Genomic DNA, 12060 nt, shown 5'->3' with positions numbered 1-12060 from the left:
TTTTTGACTACTTCTGTGTAACTTGTCAGTTACAGTACACTAACATTATGGTTTTTTTTTTTTAGATTTTTTTTCGGGGTAAGTAGTGCTAACTTAAGGATTGGTTTGTTGAAGCTGTATTTTGTAGTTTTGAAGTTATGTATGCAAACATTTTCATGTAATGGATAGCTACATTGTTTTCTTATGACTTCTGTTATAGTTCTCCGTACGTCGGGCTTCCTTCGTGTGTTCCGTGCATTGAGCACAGACTACCGATTGTTGTGATGACATCAACCATGCAGAAATGACGTTTCTGCCCTGCTACCTATACGGCAGCTAATAACTGCTACCGTTATGAACGTCACTGTGCTGGCAACAAGCAGCATGATTTCAAGCAGTGTCATCTGTGTGGAAAGATGGTTGCTCGCAGTGATAAATTGCGGTAATATCTTACAACATGTACTGGTGCTGCCCTCACGACTTCAGTCACCTGGTGTAGCTTCTGCTTCAAAACCTTCGAAAACTCCAGCCATGTCACACATCATGAGAAGACAGCTTGCGGTCTCAACCCTAGCCATAAGATGTATTCGTGTGGGAACTATGCTAAAGTGTTCGCCAGGGCTGGTAAGTTGAAAACACATACCAAAGCGTGCAAGGGTCCTGATCCACTATCAACTAAGAAGCAGAGAATGGCCGCGCTTAAGCCTGTAGTCATACCTAAGCCAAGCACCAGCCGAACATTGCTGGTGACAGAGGCGGGTTTTGGCCAACATCCACAACTTCATAATTGCAGAAGTGGGAATCTGGGGTAACTTTATGACTTGTGTGGTAGAAAATAATACCAGTTCTGTCAAGGACACATGTACATACTTGGACTTTATCAAAGTTAAACTAATAAGCCAACTTCTAGAGGAAATTGAAGAGGATGGTCCACTCAAGTATTACATCGTGCTTGAGTGCAATTGTGAAAAGCCAATGTGTATGTGTGAAGAAAAGAGGGCCTTCAAAACCACGAATGTTCCACTCTTTGCAGTTCGTGAAGTGGAGGATGTCATTACTGAATACATCTTTAAGATATGTAAAGAGGAAGAATACTAATTATGAAAGGGGTCCGGATGGTCTTTGTCTGGTGTAAAGCGACTACAACTACACATTAACAAGCTTGATCCACTTCGAGCTAGCTCCTACATCGAAATACCTACCTGCATCAAAGAAAAATATGCGGTGGTCAATCTGTAAATACTTAGATGAGCACATATGTTTTAAGTGTGCAATTCTGGTCAAGTTAGATGCGGGTGAGCATCTGAGCATGTTAATCAGTGCTACAATGACTTGGAGGGGAAGTTCAACTTCACTAACAACGAGTTTCCCAATCCACTTCGCCAGATACCTCTGTTCGAGAAACAGAATCCTCGCGCCTGCATAAACATCTATAGCATCGACGAAAACCAGATGATTGTAACATCACGAGTCGCTCTAGAAGAGAAAAGAACATCTTTCAAACTTCTGTTCTTGGTCTTGAAATATGCGGTTTTTGAATTGTGTGGATCTTGGAATATATTGAGAGATCTCTGTTTGTATTGTGAATTCCTGACACGAAGTAAGAAAGTTCCGCATTTTAATCAGGTGGTACTTGAATAAAAATATCCATTACTCATTCGTTAAATAGGCTAAGTACAGCCGAGAAACACTCGTTTGTAACATGATTCTCTCCCTCCTTGAGGTCTGGTTAAACAAGGCTGGTTAATGTTAAGAATTGTGTGTCTATAAAAGCAAGGAAGTGAAATGGTATCAAAATATTAGACGACTATAATGATCACGAGAAATTTGAAGATGATGATTCTAATAGTACTATCCCAGGTCTTGTTAATTATTTGGAACTAAAAGTCAACGAAGAAAGTACCTAGCATTTCATGGGGAATTAAAAATATTTACACCAAGTTCTAGTCGCCTTCATGAAATTGAGAGCACTTTAGAACAGCCTAAAGCTGAAAAGGTCGAAGACTGCTATCATTCACCTGAAGCTTACAAGAACTAAAACTATGATTAAGAACTTGAAGCTCACAAGATCGAATACTGTGATAAAGTGTTGAGACCAAAATGATGGAAACGACTTATTAAACTAAATTATTCAGATTAGGCTTATGATGGTCAGTGGGGCGATTACAATTTTAATGGCTTTGAGGCTGGTATTAAAAACGGAACTTTAGAGGTCTTAAAAGTATTAGTAATGAAAATTTACCTAAGATGTTAGAAGCCGAAGATATTTATTATGCCACATGGAAATATTCTAACCTATAGGTAGATAGGTTAAGACTTCTACTTGCCTCGCAAAAATGAAGAAAATTTAGCCAATACCAAACAAATATGATCTATACTTCGTGAAATAAGAAATGCATGCCACATACAATAATAACTTGTTTTGTCTGCATGTGTATAAATGTGAAAAACAAAATTGGATAAAAAAGTTTGTTTTATTTATTGTAATCTAATTTCTAGCTAAGGTTGGGTTCTCGTAGTACAACTTCTAACTTAAAGATGTAAAATTCGTAATAAATGACTAACAAAATGGAGAGTCATAATAACGTCTTTCCGGCAATTGTGGCGGGTACGTACTACATTGTAACTAAAATCATTTGGAGCCAAATGGGGATGGAGGCATTGTAGCCGGCTTGAGCTGGATTCTATCGTTTCCTTTAGTATTTTAACTAATGTATCCTAGATATCGTATCCTACTGAGTTGAATGTTTTATCCAAATGTGCGTCCGTTTCATTGAATGTTTGTTGTCAAGTCTGTAGCCAGCGCTGAATATTTAATAGTTCAAAACCCCTTGGTCATGTAGTAAGCATAAAATACATATTTCAGGGATGTTTCGGCTCTACAGTAAGCTTTAAATTTGCTGAGTTGGTATTTTTATACCCAGATTTTTTTTCTATGTGTTTGATGTATCCTTGTAGCCTCGTGGTCTTGTAGCCTGGTAGTATTGTAGACACGTAGCCGATTGTAACCTTGTAGCTTGTAGCTTTGTAGCCGAGAAGTCTTGTAGCCTTGTTCGAAATAAATAATTCAACTATGTTCACCGAGATAAAGGATAGGCGGATGATTGATTTATTCCTGCTCTAAAGGTAGTCATGTGAAGGGAGTTCGCAGCAAAAGGGAGTTACATGTGGATTTATAAGTTACAGAAAATACAGAAAAACTGGCATGGTGCCTGTTAATGTAAAAGATAACTCACTCCTGGAAACTGTTTATTTTGATGCAAATAAACTATGCGTGATAAAACTTAGAGCTAAAATTGAATATTTTGTATGTATTTATAAATGGTTGACATAAATATTCCGTGGTGTTACTACTTGGAAGATTTACGAAGTTCGGTGATATGTGGAGGATTCTATGGGGAATAAATTTAGCCTACCAAGTACCCAAGCGATTATTAAGTAGAAAATTTGATGGATTAGAAAGATGATGCCTTGTTTGTGAAGTGGCTAGGATTCGATAAATGTGAAAATCAGTTGGATAAAATCGACTGATGCCATATAAATTTTAATGTTATGAAATGTTGTAAATTTTTATATTAATAAATTCAAGTCTAAAATAAATAAAAATGTATTTATTCATGTGTTGTTTGAAACTTTTCACTAGTTACCAGAGGTCGGAATATTCGTCGAAGGTGCTTAAAATGGTATTAGGAGGCTGGGGACGCGTGGCGTCAGGTCTAAATGACGCAGCTATTTGGGGTGTGGATGGTTCACGATGAGGGGGGAGGGGGTAGGTCTGCTGACGTCAAAGGCCGTGCGTCAGTGACGTGTGTGCTTGGCACGCACGAACAGGACTGCAATAGAAAGGGTAGAGAGGTGGGGACAGTTGAACAATTGCAGCCTTAGGATGTATCATTCGTAGTTATCAACAGAGCTAGTAAGATGTGTCGGGCCACCTATGAGAAGATTGTTGAGGATGAGATCTATGCGTGCTGTCAGGAGGCTAGCAGCCAGGAAGAAGTTCTTGCGATGGATGAAGACGAAGAGTCCAGGGAAGACATCTCAGATGTACCTGTGAACACCTCCACTCTGACTGTGGAGGATATTGCTGCTGTGAAGGGGGAATATTAGGCGCTTATTCCTCAATTATCGATTATGGAGCTGTGTGGTGCTTGTATAGTTGTGTGGGTAAAGTATTTGATGCTAGCATGGAAAGTACTGCGGAGCGGGGTGTTGTGAAGAGGGTCGGTAACGCCTTCTGTTAACAAGGGGGAGAAGATGGTGCGAAGGATTGTGTGTTTTTTTTATTAAATAGTGTTAAATATTATTTTGTTATTTTATTTACTTCGACTTCTTGCCACGACTTAAAAAAATACTTTTTTCATTTGATATGAAGTGCAACTCGTAGTGGCAGTAGGTAATGGCTTTGCTCGTAGCGACAGTAGGTAATGGCTTTGCTCGTAGCGACAGTAGGTAATGGCTGAGGTGAGTGTTGTAACTGCATCATATACACTGTAGCGATCACACATTAAGTTGAAACGTAAAATGTTATGTGTCGGATGTGGTCTCTCTCGTGAAGATAGGGGATCATCTAATACTGTACAAATGTGAATCGGTATTTTTGTTTGTAGCATAATATTCTCGTGAACGATTAAAGCTGCTTGTTTTTTTTCTTTCATTAAAAATTTTAGGGGAGGGAGATGGATATATACGCAAACATTTAAAATATCTGCTTCCGTGCAGCTTTTAAAACATGGGTACGCAAACATGAGAAGAGATTATTACTTGTGAGTTAGGACTCTGAAAAATTTCTGGTCAGCTAAGATGGAGTAATAAATGTTTTTAAAATTATCATTACTTTAACTAACGCATCCACAACGATAGTATTGATAACATATATTTTAGTTAAAACCTATAAATGATTATGCCTTTAAGAATAAATGGTTGTCACAACAACAAAATGACTGAGGATTTTATGGTCTATAAGATTCATAACAACATTGGTACGGGATAGAAAGTCGGCCTTACATACACTAAGGTGCTTTAGGATGGTGATGACATCATCGGATGAAATCAATATGGCGGAATCCAGGATGGCTGCCTCCAGCAGACGATAATGGTTTAGATTATTGTTTTTATAATAAATTTATTTTAAAGATGGTGGTGTTACGAAAAATTGCGACAGGGATGAGTGGGGCGCTCGATGATGTAAACGTAATGTAGAAGAGTGGGGCGCTCGATGATGTAAACGTAATGTATAGGAGTGTGGTGCTAGATAATTGTAACATTTAATTAAAATTAAATTATTAATTTTATTTTTTTTAAATTAAAATCGGATAATAAATAAGGATTTTCAAGATGGCGGACATGACGTCATAATAAGGTGGAATGTTCTAGAAAACAAAATGGTCGTCGGGGTCAAAGGTTAAAGTCAAATCCTAAATGGCGGCCGGAAGTGACGTAACCCAAGATGGCGGCCGGAACTGACGTAATCCAAGATGGTCGCCGGAAGTGACGTAATCCAAGATGGCCGCTGCGGATCCCCGGATCCCCCACCACCCACCGGTGTCCCCATACATACTATAATTACCTACTTGCGCGCCTACCTGCTGGACGTGAACGAGCCGGGCTTCCCTCTGGGCCTGGAGGAGCTGTACGTTTTGTACGACAGGGGGGAGAGAGAGGGGTTGGCATGCCGCAGGGACTGCTGAACAAGGCGGCGAGGCTGCGCGCCTACCTGCTGGACGTGAACGAGCCGGGCTTCCCGCTGGGCCTGGAGGAGCTGTACGTTTTGTACGACAGGGGGGAGAGAGAGGGGTTGGCATGCCGCAGGGCCTGCTGAACAAGGCGGCGAGGCTGCGTGCCTACCTTTTGGACGTGAACGAGCCGGGCTTCCCGCTGGGCCTGGAGGAGCTGTACGTTTTGTATTAAAGGGGGGAGAGAGAGGGGTTGGCATGCCGCTGGGCCTGCTGAACAAGGCGGCGAGGCTGCGCGCCTACCTTTTGGACGTGAACGAGCCCGGCTTCCTGCTGGGCCTGGAGGAGCTGTACGTTTTGTACGACAGGGGGGAGAGAGAGGGGTTGGCATGCCGCAGGGACTGCTGAACAAGGCGGCGAGGCTGCGCGCCTACCTGCTGGACGTGAACGAGCCGGGCTTCCCGCTGGGCCTGGAGGAGCTGTACGTGTTGGCCGACACGGCGCGGGCCGACCTCATGCTGTACCCGGAGGGCGGGCGCATCCACCTGGTGCCCAGCGGGGCCTCGCAGGTGTTCTGGTCCGCGCGGCTGGGGCAGAGGGCTTCGCCTTGCGGCGGCGGACAGCGGCGGCACTACGACAGCGTCGTCGGCGTCAGGCGGCTCGAGCCCTGCCAGGAGAGTGCGTACAGCCTCTGAAACAACCACGCTACTCATCTTACCTACTCACCACAAACCTTTACGTGTTTTATTTACAAAATGTTATTTTTTGAGAACACGTGTCTCTGGAATGACTTTATCACTTGAAACACCCGGTTAATATTCTTGAAAGCTCCCAACTGCCTTGCATAACACCCTTATCTTCATTAATGTCACCCTATGAAAGACACGAAGTTTACCTTTCGATTAGAAGCTTAACCTTGCTAGTAGTACCAGCAAGAGTTGCACTTATCGCTCCGCCTTAAGCCCCTTAATGGCTACGTTATTTTGCTTTCATTATTTAGTGTTTTTGACATGATTTAATATAAATATATATGTATCTATATTAGATTGTTTATGTAAGGTTTTTTAAATATACAAAGGTAGAATGTCAGTGGTAGCATGTACTGAAAAGCTTAAAGTCATGTGAATTAAGTTTTGGATCAACCGTTCGTATGTAACTTTCTTCTTGAATGATTTATCGTTTGTATTAAATTCACTAAAAACATATAAATTATTTTTACTTAGAAGTTGAAAAAACGAAGTTTTTAAGGGTATCGGAAAAGTGATTTTCATTGGTTAAATCATTGATTTAATAAAAATAAAGACATGAGATGAAGGCTACCTACGGATGGTTGATACAAAAGTGGGTATTTCATGATATCATTTTATGTGTTAGTACATGCTGGGACATAATAATTTGCCTTCAAGTCGATAAAATAAAATAAAAAGTTATTACTTTTTGGCAGGAATTAAATGTTTACAAACAAATAAAAATTATATATTTATGGAATTGTGTAAAAGAATTTGCGAAAACGTGAAACAATGGAAGGTAAATATTTTTGGATACTACCCTTGTAAACCTACAAGAACACAGGTTAGAGATTGTTTTGGGATGTTAGTATATTTACAGGCTTTGAGTTAACTTCCTTTAAACATGAGCTCATAATACCAGTTATAGAGCATAATAATTATAATCCTCAATAGCGTGGTTAATCTTAAACACAAACATAATGTTTTGTGATTGATTCAGCGAGATATTATGTCATTTGGACCCTACAGAACATTCCTGTAGAAAACCTTTTTTTCGAAATTTAATGTTTATATAACACAGAAAACTTGCATAGGTCAGCTATTTTCAAATAAGTGTCGAATTATAAAAAGTTTTTTTGCATAAGATAACTATGCAAGAAAAACCTCTAATAGTGTAACAATGAAAGAGGGGTGGCATTTTCGTTAGCAAACTCATCTGTAAAACACAAAAAAATATATAAACTCTTAATAATTCTGTCCATCACAAAATCTTTTTTCAAAATAGATCTTGCCAAATTTTGTGTTTCTTCAACAAAATAGTTTTAGAGTGTCCACAAATGGTTTACCAAATTTGATTTTAATAAATAATGGGTTTGTTTGGGTATGGAAGTTTAACAATTGTCACTATCAATATTTTGTAGTGATAATACTGATAAAAAGATGATGGTCATTAATCTATCATCTAATTACTAGAGCCCGGAAAAATTCGCGGTTTCGATGGCCTTCCGGATAGACTGCACATTCCCCTGTACACTCGGACAAATGACGCAAGTTCATTGGCTGCCGACTTGTGAGTCGTCTCAGCTGGTTTGTCTGTGATTCGATCCTTCTTTGGTTGAGGGTTTATAACTGGTTGAGATTCGTCCAGATGAACAGTAAGCCAATAGCAAAACCATCTAAAAGGTATATGTGTTATAATTCTAGCCTACCGCCGAATGAATTTGCGAATTTTTCCTGCCTCTACTAATTACCTATATTGCAAAAAAAACAAACTATTATATATATTACCTTGTATTGGCTTACTCTGCTACCATACATTGATATTTATATTAATTAACTGGTTTTTCCAAAATTATTTTTTGTCAAATGAAGACACAAATTTATCAAACATATGTATAATAAGACAATCATTATCTTAAATCGATGTTCCCTCATAAGCCTGTAAAATTATAAAACAACACCTTTAGCTTGGAATAACACTCGTAACGCTTGTAGTTTGTTTTTTTGTAATTTTTCAACCATTACTTAAAGCTAGAAATACATTTTTGTAGTATTAAAAAAATATATATTAATTAAATTAATTTACTTTCATAAATTTTAAAATGTTTTAGAATATTGGTTTTTAATCTTTGTAATATGTATAAATGATAATTACTACCAAGTGACTTTTAACTTATAAAAATATAATGGTTACACATTTATATATATATAGACAGATTGTTTTAATTTTTGTTTCCCTTATATATTAGTAAACAATAAATGATAAAATATATGGCTTTAAAGGCACGACTGTTTGGACAGGGTTGGTATATACGTATGGAAATCTATCAATACAAGAGCACAACATACGTTAAATTGTTCGTCTTGAATATGATGTTATATGTCAAGAACTAAACATTCCCAATCAGCAAAATTTGGAATAATTATCTAAGTTTATGAAACTCAGTTAAACATTAATATATGTGCAAATTAATTTTTTTTTATCTTTCCATCAGGTGTTGAAGATTTAGTACCTGGTACCCCACATGAATAAACTGTTTGCATTACGGATCTCAATATGTACAATTATTAATTAAATTTATATATGTAGCAGGTTTATAAATTAAAGTTATTGGTAAAATGGGTCACTTAGTCATTAATTAATATAAAAAATGGTGTATATGTGTTTGTAAAAATATGAGAAAATAAAACATTTTAAGTTGCTTTTATCAGAGACAAAAAAAAATTAAAATCATCTTTGTTTCCAGTTCAAAAATAATTACTTGTTTGATAGACAATCAATGTTCGTTATCGGAATAATTGTGTAATAGAAAATCTATGTTCGTTATCGTATAGGCCTACAATTGTAATTCATAGCTAATTCTTTAAAAAGGCTTAACAAATTTTACTTAAATCAAAGTTTGTTAACATTTATTGGTTGTAATTGAACTCTTACGTAAACTCCATGATAATTGTTTTTCTAACCTAACTAAAACTAAGTGTATTTTGGAGGGGTCCGGGTTAGGGAGGGACCTAGGTGCGTCTCAGGCCGAGGCCTATACGCCTAGTCATGCTGGGTTTAGCCATGCAGGGAGAGGGTCGAATGCATCATGTGCTAGCAGGGTATTGGCCAGCCATGGCAACGATTGGCGCAATGACTAACTCCCCTTCTCCCCTCACTCTTAAATCTAGACTTTAACTAGAGATAGGTTGGGCCCAGGTAAAACCTGCATAGACACAGGGAAAACCCTGGGCACATTCATGCGGGATGCAAATTGGCATGCATTACATGTAGGAATTTACAGGAGACAGAGGATGGTCTGGATGAAGTGTTGGACAGGTTAGAAAAGAGTCTACCATGCGGGGGTTGGGCACCTGGACTCGTGGTCCGCTTTGTATTTTATTTTGTATCTGGAATATTTTATCAGGGACGCAAGCGCCCCTGGTGGTGAGTGGTTACACTGACCACTCACTCCGCCGCCAGTCAGCACCTAAAAAACTAAGAAACTAAGACAGAAAAAAGTAAATGATTTACAAACTAGGAATTTAGTTACGAAATATAGAAACACCCAACTCAGGGATGGACGTGAAGTGCTTAAGAAAAAACTAAAATAATAACTATTAATATTAATTTTTTGAATTTGTTTTGAATTTTTTTATTATTATTTTAGTAATATATATTTTAATGACTATTAATTATTAGCCAGTACTTATTACTAATTTACAAATCTCTAATATCTACTACTATACTACTAGTTAAATATAGAGGAACTGTCGGCGTATAAAGTTACAAGTGAATTAAGTCAAACCTATTCGCATTTTGGTATTTGTTGCAAGCTTGCAATTCAAAATCCCATGTTTTTCAGAAACACAACCGGCACTGGAGGTGAAGACTGCCAGGCGGGCCATGCCCATCGTATATAGGGAGTCAGCCCTAACACAACAGGCAGTTAACTCCCGGGAGCCAAACCTACACCTGCGTGCTTCGGACCATTTTTAATTAGCAGAATATATTTTAAGATTTTAAGAAAATTGAACTATATTAGTTTTATTATTATTATTATGAATTGATGTTACCCAATTTAAAATCCCATGTCTTTCAGAAACACAACCAGCACTGTAGGTGAAGCCTGCCAGGCGGGCCATGCCCATCGGACATAGGGAGTCAGCCCTAACACAACAGGCAGGGAACTCCCGGGAGCCAAACCTACACCTGCGTGCTTCGGACCATTTTGAATTAGCAAATTATTTCATCTTAATGTTGTCTATAATTTTAAAGTTTCAACTTGCGGGAGAATAATTATACAAATTAAAAAAAAATGTGTCACGCTGATTGGCCGATCGCTCAGCCAGCCACAGCACGCTACGGAGGTCTGTGAGCCAAGATTGAATTTGGCATTTTATATTTTCCATGCAACTCTGGATATTGTTCGCCCAGTGATGAAATTAATGAATTTCTGCTTGTGGCACATCTTAATATTTATAAATCTCGTGTCACAATGTTTGTCCTCAATGGACTCCTAAACCACTTAACCGATTTCGATGAAAATTGGCATTTAGGTGTAATATTTTCCAACTTGAGAGATAGGATAGTTTTTATTTCGATTAATGGTCTTAATCTTATAATTTTAGAGTTTTCTAATGTGATGTATGTATGAGTTGGCAGAAAATCACCACGGCAACGGCTGTAGCATTGTTGATGCTTCATTCGTCTCCATGGCAACCACTATTTCATTGTTAGTGTAGTCCTCATCACTCATTAAATACAGACCACCAATTTTTAGATAATTATATACAGGTAAATAACTATACACTGGTAGAACAAAGTCGGTCGGGATTTGAAAGTGATATAAATTATTCAAATTAAGAAGACAATTACTAACTACATCTGATTTCTAAAAAGGTCCCCTTCACCAAGTCAACTGATTTCGATGAAAATGGGCATTTATGTGTAATTTTTTCCAACTTGAGAGATAGGTTAGTTTTTATTTCGATCAATGGCCTTAAAAATTTATTATTAATAATAAACTGATCATCAATGTTGATTGGTGTTTAAGCCCGGGAAACAGTGGGTACTTCGTCTCCATGACAACGTTGCGTGCTCGAGAGTCGGGAAACCATCGGTGCTATTCGTTTTTTCTTCGGTACATTACAAAGCATTGTATTAAATTTTTGTCAAAATTAATTAATTTTCATTTTATTTCATTTATTATAACTGTAAATAAGAGATTTGGTCTCATTTCCCCCTCCCCCCCCCCCCAATTAATACAACCGTGCGAAGCCGGATCGGGCAGCTAGTTTATCATAGAATTTTTTCGTAGTTCAGAAATAATAATGTTTTAAAAGTTCGAGTTTGAGCTCTCTGTGCATGGCCCTGACGGGGCAATACACAGGCGCATCTGTCGCAATACGAATACTCTTATTCTGAATTCTCTGTAGCTTGATTAAGTGAGATTCCGCTGCTGTTGCCCACACCGGCGCTGCGTACGTGATTATTGGTTTTATTAGCGCGTTATAAATTATTATTCCGTTTTTAACAGAGCTATCTAATCGTCTGTTCATGACGGATTAGAGGGCCACGAGCCTAGTGAAAGCTGTTTTTATTTTCGCCTCTATGTGATCGCGCCATAGTAGTTTCCTATTCATGTTGTTATGACTCGCTCTGAGCACTCTGGCAAGCGGCTTCGAGGCTCGCCCTG

The 12060-nt window shown here is 38.3% G+C and overlaps 1 protein-coding gene across 4 annotated transcripts in view; it reads left to right on the top strand.

Annotated features, from left to right (window-relative positions):
- Positions 1 to 10393, top strand: part of LOC134540172 (uncharacterized) — a 63376-nt gene extending 52983 nt beyond the window's left edge. For 2 of the 4 annotated variants that reach the window (XM_063382725.1, XM_063382723.1), the window contains 2 exons: positions 6053 to 6332; positions 10228 to 10393. In XM_063382725.1, the coding sequence (XP_063238795.1) occupies positions 6053 to 6332; positions 10228 to 10361 (414 nt within the window). In that variant the 3' untranslated portion in view covers positions 10362 to 10393. Of the gene's footprint in view, positions 1 to 6052; positions 6333 to 8877; positions 9010 to 10227 lie in introns of those variants that run through there. The other 2 variants (XM_063382726.1, XM_063382727.1) reach the window with 2 other exon arrangements.
- Positions 10394 to 12060: the final 1667 nt, after the last annotated feature.

This window comes from Bacillus rossius, chromosome 16, assembly GCF_032445375.1.
Source record: "Bacillus rossius redtenbacheri isolate Brsri chromosome 16, Brsri_v3, whole genome shotgun sequence".
Classification (NCBI taxonomy): Eukaryota; Metazoa; Arthropoda; class Insecta; order Phasmatodea; family Bacillidae; genus Bacillus; species Bacillus rossius.
The sequence above is the reverse complement of the archived record's forward strand: the minus strand, read 5'-3'. Positions and strand labels throughout refer to the sequence as shown.